Genomic DNA, 14,896 nt, shown 5'->3' with positions numbered 1-14,896 from the left:
AAATTAAATACATGTTATATAATAGTTGCTGATTCTTTTGAATTAATGCCTTTAACTTTTCAGAGAGGAGGAGTGGCATTATTTTCCCACCTTGACCATGTCTTATTTATGATTTCTTTTAGGTTTTACACAATCTGAGTATGTGGTGTGCACGAAGTAAGGCCCTAACCTATGACCAGGCCAAGGCTGATTCTCATAGAGCCAAGAAGGATATCAGACTGGTAAAATAAATTTCCATTTCTTAGTTACTTTCTCAAGCTAAAGCATTTCTTGTTCTGCTCATATTAACTTAGTCAAAGTAGTTACTATAGTTCCTAGATACGCCTGCTGATATTTATAGATACCAACTGTAGATATTTATAATAAGAAAGACAGCTCCTAAGAAGTTTTCTAATTCAAGTGAATTTTTCCTCAAGGACTATTAGTGTACATTGTAAGTTATGAGAAATGGAAGTTTTAAATTATACTTACGCTTCAGTAGTTATAAAATAGCCTTTTCAGAGTCCCTTATATATAGATTTCATGTTTTGAAGTTTGGAACTTCGGAATCTGTTTGAAATGGCTTATTATTTAATAACCTCTCTGAAACTTGAAACTAGAAGTCTGTATTAATTATCTGTGTTCTGTTTCACCTAGTCAGTAGTCAGAATTTATTATTACAGTTAGAGCAGTAATTAAGTAGTGTTTGTAACCCCCGCTCCCTTTTTTTTTTTTTTTTTTGAATCAATAAACTTTAAGAGCAGTTTTAGTTTCATAGCAAAATCTAGCACAGGGTACAGAGACTTCCCTTATTGTCACCAGCCTCCAGACTCCTACGGCCTTGTCCACTATCCGCATCCCCCACCAGAGTGGTACATTTGTTCCAGCTGAACCTGTACCGATACGTCATTATCACCCAAAGTCTTAGTTTACATCAGGGTTAGTTCACTCCTCATGTACATTCCATGGGTTTTGACAAATGTATCATAGCTTAGGTTCACCATTGTATATCACACAGAATACTTTCACTGCCCTAAAAATACCCTGTACTCCCCCTGTTCATCCATCCCTTCCCCCTGCCCCCTGACGATCACTGATCGTTAGCCTATTTATTTGTCTTGGAGAGAGAGAGAACAAGAGCAGGGGGAGGGGCAGTGGGAGAGGACAAGCAGACTCCACGTTCAAGGTGGAGCCTGACACGGGACTCGATCTCATGACTCTGAGATCATGACCTGAGCCTAAATCAAGGGTTAGCCAGTCGCTTAATTGACTGAGCCACCCAGGTGTCCCAATCAGTAATCTTTTTGTTGTCTCCATAGTTGCACCTTCTTCAGAATGTCCTGTAGTTGGAATCATGCAGTATATAGCCTTTTCAGTTCAGTTCAGTTTTTATTTTTTTTTTTTTTTTTAAGAGAGAGAGAATGAGCAAGCGTGAGCAGGGGGAGGGACAGAGGGAGAGAAAATCTTAAGCGGGCTCCACAATGTAGGGCTCCATCTCGTGACCCTGACATCATGACCTGAGCTGAAATCAAGAGTCAAGATGCTTAACCAGCGGCCACCCAGGCTCTCCCACATTGGCTTCTTTCTCTTAGTAATATGCATTTAAGGTTTCTCCATATCTTTTCCTGGCCTTATGACAGCTCACTTCTTTTCTGTGGTGAATAATACTGCAGTGTCTGGATCTACCACAGTTTCTTCATCTTTTGAGTGACATCTGGATTACTTCCAAGTTTTGTCTGTTAAGAATAAAGCTGCTGTAAAGATTCATGTGCAGGTTTTTTGTGTAGTATGTTTTCAGTTTGTTTGGATAAATACCAAGGAGGACAATTGCTGGATGGTATGGTAAGAGTATATTTAGTTTTGTAAAAAAAACTGCCAATCTGTCTTCCAAATGACTATGCCATTTTGCATTTCAACTAGCAATGAACGAGAGTTCCTGTTGCTCCACATCTCTGCCAGCATTTGATGTTGTCAGTATTTTGGACATTGGCCATTCTACTAGGTGTGTCCCTCTCTTTTTTAGGGCCCATTTGATGTTGCCCGGAAAGTGTTTGCAGCTGGAGAGGAGACCGCTCATATGTCACTTATGGACAAGTCAGATCTCTTCTTTCATGATTATTCAATAGCACCCCTCTTTGTCCAGGAGAACTATGTACACGTGAAGCCTGTGGCTGCAGGGTGAGTGTTCGGAGCTTGTGAGGGGTAGAATTTGTTCCCTCCTGGCACAGGGAAGGCCACATTCCTGGGAGAGAGGGCCATGAGGTATGGACAGTGGTGTAATCCAGACTGGTTTATTTATGCAGGGGAGACATGAAAAAGCACTTGATGCTTTTAAGCAGAGCAGCAGACAGCATATGTGACGGTGACCTAGTGGACCGTCAGATCCGGAGTAAACAGAACTGGAGTCTCCTGCCCACGCAGGTAAGCCCAGGGCTCTCCCTAAGATGCAGACCCTGCTGCAGGGAGAACGAAACATCTGTGAGCTCCTGTAGTTACATGCAGCACCAGAGAAATGTTATGGCTCTTACGGCCAAGATAAAGTCTGTTCTAGATTAAAACACTCTGGGGTCACAATTGTCCATTTCTTAATAAAAATAAAACATAAAAATAGCCAGATTTTTCAGGGTTTCAAAATGTTTTTATGTAAATGGACATAGGGAAATAGCGTTAGATTCCAGACATAAATAAGATGTTAGTCAAAAGTTTTATTTGCTCTATTTTACCTTAAGAATCAATCCATTTCTTTTTTGTCATTCTTGGCTCTCCCCAGTGGTGACTGAGTAGCTCCTGCTTGGAGATGCAGCCAGGGCAGGTCAGGGGCTACTTCTCTGACACGTGAACTCTGATTTTCTTCTTCCTTGCTGAAGAGGCAGATTTATACTGGGTACTTTATTTAAGTGATAGCTTTCACTCAAAACAGAGTTTTGCAAGCTTTCATAATTAAGAATGTTATTTGTTCTTGAGTTTTGCATATTTATACTGTAAATTATATAAAGTATTATTGTCCCGAGTAATAATAAGCACGGGACTTCTGGAAGGCCCACTCTTCTCTTAATTCTGCCTGTACATTGTTGGGAAACCAAAAAACAAAGATTCATTCTGGATATAAAGAATCCTTGCTCTTATGTTTTTTACAAGTGTTCAGTTTTTATACTAGTAATTATAACTTTAAAAATTTATCCTAAAGAAATAACTTTAAACATGGGAAAAGCTTAATGTACAAAAATATTATCTTAGTTTTGAGACTGTTAGAAATCGGAGAAAATCTCCATGTCTGGCAATAGGAGAATGAGTATGGTAAACATTCTTGGTGGAATATTGTGCAGTGTTTAAAATCATTTATAAAGATTGTCTAATATGAAAAATGCTTATGAGAGAGTATTATTAAAATAAAGCAAGATACAAAATTTATGTGTAATTTCAATTTTTAAAAAGTGTGAGCCCTGGATTTAGAAGACATTCAAGGATACCTTTTTAAAAATCTTTTCCCAAGTGCCCGTTTACTTAATACTCTGTTCAGTTTTCCATGCTTTGATCCAGCTGTGCTATCAATAGTTCATGGTAAAGCCAGTCATGTTCCTCTTAAAGTCTCTTCTGCCTCCTGAAGTAACTGGTATGTTGGGATCAGTTGGTCAAGGAGGCCGAAATGCCAGATGATATCTCTGAGGGCCATAATGTGATCTGCTGTTCTCGGACAGAAGAGAGACAGAGGGAAAGGGTGTGATGTTCTGGAATTAGGTACCCGGGGTGGTGTTGCTTCATTTGCTCGAGACTCCTTGGAAGCCAGTAGTGTAGGAAGCAACTTTGCAATGAATTCAGTGGACTGCAATTTATTTTTTTCAGGCCATTTATGCCAGTGTTCTTCCTGGAGAGTTAATGAGGGGGTACATAACCCAGTTTCCTACCTTCCCAAGCTGGTTGGGGAGGCACTCATCTACCGGCAAACACGATCGTATTGTGCAGGACCTAGCACTGCACATGAGTCTCAGGTAAGTGATGTTAGTCCGGGTTTGGCATTTACTTAGCGTAGCGTGTTTAGTCTTTATCCAGTGAAGATAGCGTAAGTCAAAAGATTGGCGTTTTAGTTTTGATTTTATTGCTAACTAGATAAATGGTCCTGGATAAGTTCTTTATATTTTGTTGGCCTGGGTTTTATTATCTATAATCTGTATAATACTTGTTTTACCACTTAAAGGGATACTTTGGAGAATAAGCCCAGCTGGTAGATAATACGTAACTTTAAGTTTAAAGCTACGTAAATCTGGGGTGCCTGGGTGGCTCAGTGGGTTAAAGCCTCTGCCTTCGGCTCAGGTCATGATCCCAGGGTCCTGGGATTGAGCCCCGTATTGGGCTCTCTGCTCAGCGGGGAGTCTGCTTCCCTTCCTCTCTCTCTGCCTACCTCTCTGCCTACTTGTGATCTCTGTCTGTCAAATAAATAAATAAAATATTTTTAAAAAAAAGCTACGTAAATCTGAGGTAGTGCTACTATTTATCATTATGACTGTGCCTATTACTAGTAGGCATAGAGAATGTCTCAGCTTCCAAATAATTTAATAGGAAAAAGGACTATTGAAATAAATGAACTAGTTTTTACCTATCCTAGTAGTAGACTGACCTAGTCATTTACGATAGGGGACATAGTTCAGCATATGACAACAGGAGGCAGACATGCAGATGATTGAAAGTCAGTGTGCTTGGAGAAGTTTAATGAAGTCCAAAAACTCCAGCTATTTGGTACAGTGTTGTTAAAGTTCAGAAACTTAGAAAATATGCATGCATACAAATATTAAGTGAACTTTAGGAATTTATTTTTAACTGCGAAGAACTTGAGCAGTCTTATTTCTTTTGACAAAGGTTTCATGATTTTCTTAGGCACCGTGGTTTAGGGCTCATACTTATCTTCAAGTACTAGTTGTGCTTGACTCTGGAAGACTGAATCTTGAGGAAATGGGTGAATTTAAAATAAGGGTTTTTTTGATTCTTTGCCTAGGTTGTAAAACAGTTGGGGGCAGGGTTCTAGATTTCAAATCAAGAGAACTATTGAGACTCAGTTACCTGAAGACAAGAGCAGGACCCGTGAATAATTTTAACATTTTTATGGATTCTGAAGCCCAGCAGCTTTTGAGGTTTCTTATTTGGATTATGCACACATATAATTGCCTCATTTGATGATGGAGGCAGCTGGATTGGAAAGATTTTGATTGGTAGCATTTTGTTTTGTTCATCTATCTTCTGTCTTTGAGTGACAGTATTTAAGAGCAAGAGAGAAAGTCATTTCATGATAACATTGTCGTTCGCAGCAGACTTTTTCCTGAAGCCTTCCCCTCACAAGTGTGGACCACCTTGTGATTCTACAGGGACATTTTCTGCAGTTTTCTTAGTTTGGGGAAGGCTCTGCTCTAGAACTAAAGATTTCAGAGTAACTGTATTAGGAAATATGAGGGAAACATTTATGTATAATTTTGTGTGTTAGAATCAAAGATCAAAAGGTGTAACAGACCTTCTTGTAGGAAGTAGCAGTGGAACTTGAGGTAGGAAATCTCACTGCCTTTTACTGATGTTTTTAATATTTGGAACTGGGAATGAGTAGTATTTGGCTGTAGTTAATTATGAGCACATAGAAATTTTGTGTTGCCCAGGCCTTGAGAGTAGGTTGGTAATGGAACCTAGATTTATGTTTTTCATTCACTGATACAGATAAGTAGAAAATTTACTCCCTTTGAGCACACTGGTGTGTGTCCCTTATCCTGATGGTGTAGTGCTAGGCTTTCTCTATCAGCTGTTAAATAGTAGACATGACATTGGGCATTAGTAAAAGTGGATTGAACTTCAGCACACTATGGCTTGAGTTGGTGGTAGTTTGCCACTGACTACAGTTATGTCTCTTTTGTTTTGGCTTAAGAACTTACTCCAGCAAAAGGACTGTAAACATGGATTACCTGTCCCATATAAGGGATGCACTTGTACAGCCCTTGACCTCACAAGGGGTAGAAGGAGTACAGGATGTCATTGCTCTTATGGACGCCTACTACTTGGTGAAAGAAGACTTTGAGAATATCATGGAAATTAGCAGCTGGGGAGGCAAACCTAGTCCCTTCTCCAAGCTGGATCCCAAGGTAAATTATGTAACCCACTGGTTCTCCATCACTTTGTAATTACCAGGTTTGTAGTAGAAGTGTGTCAGAGATATTGTGGGTGTTTTAAAATGGTTTAATTTTTTCCCCCTTAAATGCTTTTCCTTCTTATGGCCTAGGCTTTCCAAAGATGCTGTTTGAGTGAAGTATTAAGAATGAACTTCTGGATTTGACCTTAACGATTTGTAGTTTTAGCATTGCTTTACGTTGAGTGGAAAAGCAAGACATGAAATCTAGAAAGCAAATATAAATGTATTCCTTGTAAAAAGGATGAGCCTGGGGAAGTAAGTCAGGTGGTGGTAATACATTATGAAAAGAAAGATGTGTTTATTGGCTTAGGATTTTTATACTTTTTCTCAGTCTGCCTGATCTGTGAATTTAGTGTTTATTATAGTTATAATAGTTATACTTTATAATGAGCATGAAAAAATTAAAATGACATAACATGAATTTATAATATCTAATACCTCACACTCTGCCTATTTCTTTGGTGCCATTTTAGAAGATAAATATTCTCTGTGGCTTGCCTTCTCTAGAATTTTGAACTGACTTTATGGTGATGGGTAAATTCTCCCAAGAGACCACCATTGTTAGAATTCAAGGACTAATTCTACAACTATGTTTAGAAGCTTCAAGTTAAGGCTTTTCAAGTTACTTAGTATTTTTAATTAACCATTATTATTATGATAAAGGTAATTTATGTATTTTGTGGTAACTAAGGGCCAACTTTAACTTGGACCGTATTGTAAGTCTTTTTTGATTTATTGATTCACTGTACCTCTTACTTTGTAGAACCGTGGAATGCACAGTTAAATCTCACAAGTTAAATTTCTCTCTTTTTGCTTGCCTCATATTCCCAAATACTGGTTCTTATTTTTGACTCACGGGCTCTATTAAGAATGTCATGAAAAATAACAGAACTTCACCACAGAAAAATGTGCAGAAATACACTTAAATGTACATATATAATATTTTGCAGAATATTTTAAGGATCTTGCAGGATCTCACGAAACCTTTAGTTTAAAAGGATTTTTTGGCCCTTATATTTTTAATAGCCTCTGTTCCTTTCCTATAGGTGAAAGCAGCCTTCACGAGAACTTACAATAAGGAAGTTCACCTCACTCCATACTCACTTCAGGCTGTAAAGACACCCAGACACAGCACAGGCCCCGCGCTGGATTCTGAATACAATGAAGAGTTAAATGAAGATGACTCTCAGTCTGATGAGAAAGACCAAGACTCTATGGAAACTGATGCAATGATCAAGGTAGTATTTTAAGCTACAGACAGGAAATGCCATGATATTCCCTTACTAGTTTTATCCTTTCTTGTGTACAACTCGCCTTCTGAAATCATTCAGCACCTGCTTTAAATTTTTAGGTTCATCACATTGAGGGTGGAGAAAGGTATAGATTTTATTCTTATAAATAGCTGCTTATAATAGTGGAAGAAAGCGAGAAAATAGGCCATCATATTGATGGTCATATTCTATTTTAGAAAAAGTACCATATTTTTTTTGGTCATTGGTATGTTTTACAATAGACACATATTTTTACAGTTTCATTGAGAAAAGCATTTTCAGTGAAACTGTTTCTCTCTCCTGCAATTTGTATTTTGCTATAGCCATCAAACTGCCTGTAGAAGTTTCTCAGGATGAAACAATCTTGTCTTGTGCTAGGGAAGATTAAAACCATTTATGGTATCCGCCCACCTTTTACCACTGGCTAAGGCAAAGGAATCTAGTCTCTGTTCTTTTCTATCCTTAGTGTGTGTCATTCTTGTCCCTCATTTCTGTTTTGTATATGCAGGGGAAGGAAAAGCAGCCTTCTCCAGTATAGCTCTTTAGTCTTCCGTAGACATAAGAGATTGTCTCCCTCTCTCCTCTTCTCAAACTGACTGGAAATTCCTTGTTAAAACATTACCTTATTAGTAAATTATATCCTGCTTATTTTGTCTTCCCTAAATGTACCTATCTCCTAAATCCAAGAAACTGTGTGCCTGGGGAACATATCTTAGTTGTAGATTCTAAATAGCTTTTATTATTTATTTAATTTATATTTATATTATTTTATATTTGTATTTATATTTATTTATATATTATATATATTATATATATATTTATTTATTTATATTCATATTTAATTTATTTTATTATTTATTTTTATTTAGGTTCTAAATAGCTTTTCAGTAGTTAAAGGCCCCAACTAGCCCAGTTGTTGCTTCAAAGCAAGCTCATCAGGCGTAGTGGTAGTTGAAGGATGTTTGCTACCTTTCTTTTTATTAAGTTGCGGGTAAAGAGTTGCTTCATTGTAGAAATTGACTTATTTCACTGCCTCAAATACAGCTATTAACTATTTTGTGCATTCTTCTCTCCCAACAGAAAAAGACAAAATCTTCAAAGCCTTCAAAATCAGAAAAAGATAAGGAGTCCAGAAAAGGAAAAGGAAGAAGTTCAAAGAAATGAAACTGTTTTCCACTACTGACAGCCACTTTTTACTTGCCCCGTTGACCAGTCTAGCTTGTCTAGATAATGCCTTGTTTTTTCCAAAGGAATCATATTTTAGCATAATGGGGCAACTCCGTGGTCCCATTATAAATAAATGGTGGTACAGCTAGAGGGATGTAACCAGTAGGCTAACATACACCTCTTATAGAGGTTGATAGGACTGCTTGGGTCCTCCACTGTCCCCTGTCAATCTAATTAGATTGTGCTTCAAATTGTGTATAATCAGAAACTACATGTGGGCTTTGGAGTCAGATTTTAGGTAACAATAATATGCCTGGGAACATTGGTACTAAGGCGACTTTTGTAGGCTTAAGAATTTATCCTAATGGCCTTTATAGGACCAATGCTGATTTTTTTTTAAAAGGTAGTTACTATGATGTGGTGAAATTTTGTAAATAAATCATAATACAAAACAGTCACCACCTAGAGCTGGTATTCTTTGTATATTGTCAAATATCATACAAAATATAAATTAGGAATAAAAATGTTCCATGTGACATATGTGCAAATTCTTAAAATGTCATCTTGTACAGTAAAATAATATGTTGGTATATTACATTCCTTATTAGTTTGCAAATGATTGGGTAAAAAGCTAACTCTCTTCCTCACTAACCAGCTGTGTGAAGCAGAACTTCGGCAGTTGGACAGTCAGAACTCTCATTCCTAACCTGATTACCTCTGTGAGTGCCAGCGGGATCTGTCATGAACCGGATGTCATGGAGAGGCCCCTGTGGTATCACTGGAGGGAATGGGGTTGCTGTAAGCCACATTTTGAGCCTTCCAGAGTCTTAGCTCATCAGGTTTAAGCCAGTAGGGTGTAGGCTGGGTCAGGATCTCAGTCTCACTCTGCCTTGGGACAAAATGAATGCTGGCTTTTGTTACTTTTCCTCTGGGAGCTCTGGTTCTGCTCTGTGACCGATTGCACAGATCGTACTGGAATTTTGGATGGTCCCTGTAACTGTGCTTGCCGAGTGGCTCTGAGGTCGTGGAAGTAGTCTGGAGTTTAGTTGTCCAGCTTTTTTGGAATTTTGTCAGTAAATGCTCAGAGGTATGTGCTAAAAGGCATGTAAAATTAGGATACTATTTCCTCCCTTTGAGTAATTGACAGTCTTGTTTGGTAGGGGAGACATAAAGTTCTTGAGACATTTGAAGTGTATTTACGAGTGTGAAAAATGTCTTTCCTGTAGCCTGACTTTATTATGGGAATTAAACGTTGCCTTTGGCCTTGCCCCTCTCCATCAAAGCCCAGCTCGAAACTTCTGCTTCAGTGAAGAGCTCCTCGATTGATGACTGCCTCACCTCACCAGTGGGGTGAGCATGGCTTGCTTTTCCATATTCTCCTGTTTCTTTTGCTTTCTGATATGAAGGTCATGCTGCCTACTTGTTTTTTACTCCCTAAGAAAGAGGGTGTAAGCTCCTTGGCCAGAACGATGAGTATGAATTTACTTGTAAATTATGATTTTGTTATTCATTCTAAATGCTCTGTGATTGGCATAATCAGTGTATGAGATAAATAACTTTTAGAATTAGAGATTATAAACCTGCTCTTTAAAATAGAAGGACAACATGGATCTGCTGGAGCTTTGTGATGCCATGTGGCTTTGCAGAATAAAACTGCATACTACTTTTGAGATCCGTGTGTCTTGGCCATTTTGGAAGCTATAACAAACTACTGTGCTTTATCCTTCATCCTGTTAAGTGTTTGCAGTCCATTACTGCAGCAACATTATTGGCCTCTTGAAGTTATTAACAAGGAGCAGTATTGTTGTATCTTCCTAAATAAGTTCTGGTGTAATTATGCTTATCAGTGAATGTTTAAAGCCGATAACTCTCCAACTATGGTGTGCTTTACTCACACAAATCCCACAGTGCCTATAGCTCTTATTCCTATAACTTTACAACATCCTTCCAATGATAATAGGAAAACAAGAGGATGATAGGTGGGTTTAATGACAGTGACTTGTATCACTTATTCTCTAGCCAGGCTTTGTGGGAAGAAAATCAGATCATAAAGTTGGAGGCATCATGTATGTGGATGCTTGGATGCAGGAAGACATGATTGTCACTTAGGTACTAATACCACAGGCTGGCAGGTACACTTGTAATACTCAGGATGCTGGTGGCTGTACGGTAAGATCCTGTCATCTGAAACATTCAAAGTTAGGCTCTCGGACTAACTGCCAGCTGCCCAGACTTTGGAGACATTGGCTTTGGATGACAAGGAAGCATATACTGATGCAGGAAAAATATGAGGTGTGTTTGATATGGGGAAGATTTTGAAAAATGTATGTCTTCAGGGGCAGTCAGATGATTTAATTTTGTGAAAGAAATTAACAACACAGGAGATAAAAGCTTATGGTTTATCGTTTCATTCTTTTAAATTGATGTTTTTATTCTAAGACTGATTCTACTAAACTTCTCGTTTCAGACTTTTAAGTGTTAATGTCTGTGCTGCCCGAACTTCACAATGCTATCTCCCTTTAAATCCAGGAAAAACATTACAAATATCTAATGAACAATTTTATTTTAAAGGAGACATTTCAAAATATAAAAGTTATCAAAAAGTTGAATATTTACAGTTATGTCATAGGCTACTATTAACAGTGCAGAGCACAGAATATGTAAGACTTTGAAGAGGAGCTCTATTAAGTATAATAAACAGCAAGGTTACATGTCACTGTTTTGCCACTCTACAATGGCAGTTGTACAATGTCTGTGACCTGAAGAGTCTTTCTTTTTTCTGTATCCAGAAACCACCAGGGGTAGAAACTTCGCCTCCTGTGGAAAAAGTGGTATCTTTTCAGGAACATTATATCTAGAAAAGACAAACCCCACATCTTTAGAAGTGTTTCAAATAACTGGCATGCACTAATAAAGGCAAGCTATACTACAAAAATTTTTGCTCATTTCTGGAATGTGGAGCAATGACTATGCAAGTTAGAAACCTCTGGTCTATAATCAGTATTGAGTTTAAATCTTGGCTTTGACTAAAAGTGTACAGGCAAACTGTTGAACTATTATAAAGTGAGGGTGATGATAATAGTCACTTTACTGGGAAGAATGGGAAAATGCAGGGTAAGCACTAGGCAATCTGTGAAGATTTTCCTGAAACTAAATGGTCATTAGTGGTTCCTTGTCTAAAAGGAGTCAGTGAGGGGCACCTGGGTGGCTCAACTGTTAAGCCTCTGCCTTCAGCTCAGGTCATGATCTCAGGGTCCTGGGACTGAGCCCCGCATTGGGCTCCCTGCTCAGCAGGAAGCCTGTTTCCTCCCCCTCTCACTCCCCCCGCTTGTGTTCCCACTCTCACTGTGTCTCTCTGTCAAAAAAAGTAAATAAAATCTTAAAAATGAAATAAGATAAAAGGAGTCAGTGAACAGTAGCCTAAACCACTATTCATTGTACAATAAGACATTTATAGTGACTTTTTTCAAAAGATGGTGCATAATCATAACTTACCGCAGCGTATCTGCAAGTATACAGGAACCATGGGATTAAGCCTCTACTTTAATGCAGGGATAGTGTTTGGGGAGGGTCTATGTAGGATTATTAAAAACATAAGCAAGATTCTCCTTTGGCAGAATTGCAGATTATCCTTCTGCAGATAATAGTTACAAACTTGGGACAGAATACAACTATTCAAAGGTATTGGAAGAGCAACCAAAAGCTGGCAGAAATTGGGAAGGTGTCAATTCTTGAAAGAAGAGAAGTCCACTGGGTAATATTCATCTTCCTATGCGTTTGACCTGAGGATAAGTCCATGAGGACAGAGAAGTCATAGTCTTACTAGCTCAAAGAGTCAGAAAATAGAGTTTGAGCCTGGTGGAACTACTGAACTGATAGGGATAATACCCTGAAAAGGGCATTGCCCCCCAAATCTGCATATAAACTCCATGTAAACCCTTGAACTTCACAGGCTTGGAAGAGACTTTTATGCTGGAGTGGAAGCACAGTTCCATGTTGAAAGGAATGCCATGTGTTAGAAAACTTGAGAGCAGCTTCTAGGATTCAAGGGTTTCAGTACTCTGATGGTAAGAATGGAATTCCACCAACAAACATGCTGGACAAGAGTCTCACATTGGATTGCAGGTCCAACCAACTGCAGCCTTGTGAGATCCTGAACAGAAGACTCTGCTAAGCCATGCCTGTATTACTGATCCACAGAAATTGTAAGATAGGTTCTGGTTCAAGATGGCAACACAAGAAGATCCTGAACTACCTCTTCCCATGGACACAGTGTATCTACAGCTGCATATGGAACAAGATTCTCTGAATGAGATCTAGAAACTAGCTAAGTAACTCCTGCACATCAGCTGAACAAGAAAAACTCCACAGCAAAATGGGTAGGAGAAGATGAGAAAATCCTGCCATAAACCCCACCCCAACATGATGACACACAACCAGGAGGGAATTCAACAGCTCCTAGCTTCTCCCTGAGGAGTAAAGGGTTTGGACCCCACATTTGGTGCCCTGACTTTTAAGATTTCCACCTGAGAGATGGGCCTCCAAAATCTCTAGCTTTAAAAGACAACAGGCCCTGTATCCACAAGAACTAAAAGGATATGGCAAACTAAAAAACAGTTCAAAATGAGATCACATGGACCCACTGTGGCTAATCCCCCAGGGCCCAGATCAGAGGCAGCAGAGTGGAATGCACCCTGTGAAAAAGGCCTATTGTCTTAAAAGCTTTGGCCCAAGAGGCAGGCTCCTAATTTAACATATACTTAGGGGCCAGCTGCAACACTCTGCTGAGACTGTGGAGGCTAGCAAGCACCATCTTAGTGTTCTTTCTCTGCCTTGTGCTAGGTGGCCAGTATCTCTCAAAAAGGAGCTTGTGCACAAGTCTGGCACTCCAGTTTCTGCTGCTGCCCAAGGGATACCTGGTAATCACCTAGCTCTGGTGGCCAGCAGAGCTTTACGTTTGCAAGTCCTAACTAGACTGTCACAAACAGAAACCATTCTTAACCAGCTAGTCTTTCAGTGCTTAATGCAGAAGTAGCAGACAGAAATGCCCAGTCTTTATGAAAGAGGCTTATCTGCTTAATAACTGTGGCCTGAAGGTTCAGCTTTCAATCAGTCTTCATCTAGGTGCTGAGATTACCCCCTTCAGGATTCTGACACATCTTGGCATACCCTCAACTACTGGGAGCAACAAAGAAAGAAGAACCAGGGCAGTGTTGAATGGTTAGGCTGGGAGAGGTGGCTGTTTTAGCTAATCCTTAGAAACCAACAGAGTCAATGAAAATGAGGAAATAGAGGAATATGTTCCAAACAAAAAAACTGGTAAAAACTCAGAAAAAGACCTTAACAAAATGGAGATAAGTGATTTTACATGATAGTTTATAATAATGGTCATAAAAACAATTAGTGAAGAAAGTACTAAACCACAGACTCAAATACAACTACTGAACTGGATAATACAATAAAAAGGTTCAACAGCAGGCTAAATAACAGAAAGATAAAAGGAATCTAAGCATACCACTATAGAAAGTCATTTAAATCATAAAGAGAACAAGAGGAGAAGGAAAGAACAATGGGCTTACTCCCATTTTTATTGTTTTCTGGCTATTTTGTAAGTCTGTGTCTGTCGATAATTACTTTATATGCAAACTGGCTAAAATCCTCTGATCAAGAATGGCTGAATGGATTAAAAAACAATATCCATCTATCCTGCTGCTGAGAAGAGACTTAGTTTTAGGGACAAAGGCTGAAAGTGGAAGAATGGAAAATATTTCAGGCTAATTGAAATCAAAAGAAATCTGGAATAACTTATATCAGACAAAAAGGATTTTAAAGACTGTAATAAGAGACAAAAATGGTCATTATAAAATGACAGATCAACACAAAAGTAGATATAACATTTGTAAGTATGCATCCAACATAGAAGCATCTAAAGATACAAAGCAAAAATTAAGGTCTAAAGGGAGAAATGGCAATATAGTAAGAGTAGGGGACAGACAATGGACAAAGCATCCAGACAGGAAATCAGTATAAGGAAACACCACACTTAACAGACATTTAAAGTGCATTTCATCCAAAAGCAGAATATATAGAGTTAAGCACACATGAAACATTCACCAGGACAGATCACAGGTTAGGCTATGAAAATAAGTCAATAAATTTAAGAAGACTGAGCATCTTTTCTATCCACAATCGTATGGAACTAGAAGTTATTTATAAGAAGAAAACTGGAAAATTAAAAAATATGTGGCGATTCAACAACAGTCTATGGAACAACCAGTGAGTCAGAGAAGAAGTCAAAAGAAAAAATATCTTGAGA

The 14,896-nt window shown here is 38.5% G+C and overlaps 2 protein-coding genes across 5 annotated transcripts in view; one reads left to right on the top strand and one right to left on the bottom strand.

The window, feature by feature from the left end:
• Positions 1–11,509, top strand: part of RFC1 (replication factor C subunit 1) — a 75,245-nt gene extending 63,736 nt beyond the window's left edge. For all 4 annotated transcript variants that reach the window (XM_080796749.1, XM_080796750.1, XM_080796748.1 and 1 more), the window contains 7 exons: positions 123–221; positions 2,003–2,157; positions 2,283–2,400; positions 3,823–3,968; positions 5,882–6,095; positions 7,189–7,380; positions 8,494–11,509. In XM_080796749.1, the coding sequence (XP_080652875.1) occupies positions 123–221; positions 2,003–2,157; positions 2,283–2,400; positions 3,823–3,968; positions 5,882–6,095; positions 7,189–7,380; positions 8,494–8,577 (1,008 nt within the window). In that variant the 3' untranslated portion in view covers positions 8,578–11,509. The remainder of the gene's footprint in view (positions 1–122; positions 222–2,002; positions 2,158–2,282; positions 2,401–3,822; positions 3,969–5,881; positions 6,096–7,188; positions 7,381–8,493) is intronic.
• The window catches only part of WDR19 (WD repeat domain 19), an 86,132-nt gene continuing 82,363 nt past the window's right edge, over positions 11,128–14,896 (bottom strand). Inside the window, exon 32 of the mRNA XM_080796746.1 lies at positions 11,128–11,434. The gene's annotated coding sequence lies outside the window, so the exon portion shown is untranslated. The remainder of the gene's footprint in view (positions 11,435–14,896) is intronic.

Source organism: Martes martes, assembly GCF_963455335.1.
Source record: "Martes martes genome assembly, chromosome: 2".
Lineage (NCBI taxonomy): Eukaryota > Metazoa > Chordata > Mammalia > Carnivora > Mustelidae > Martes > Martes martes.
This window is presented reverse-complemented; position numbering and strand designations above follow the sequence as displayed.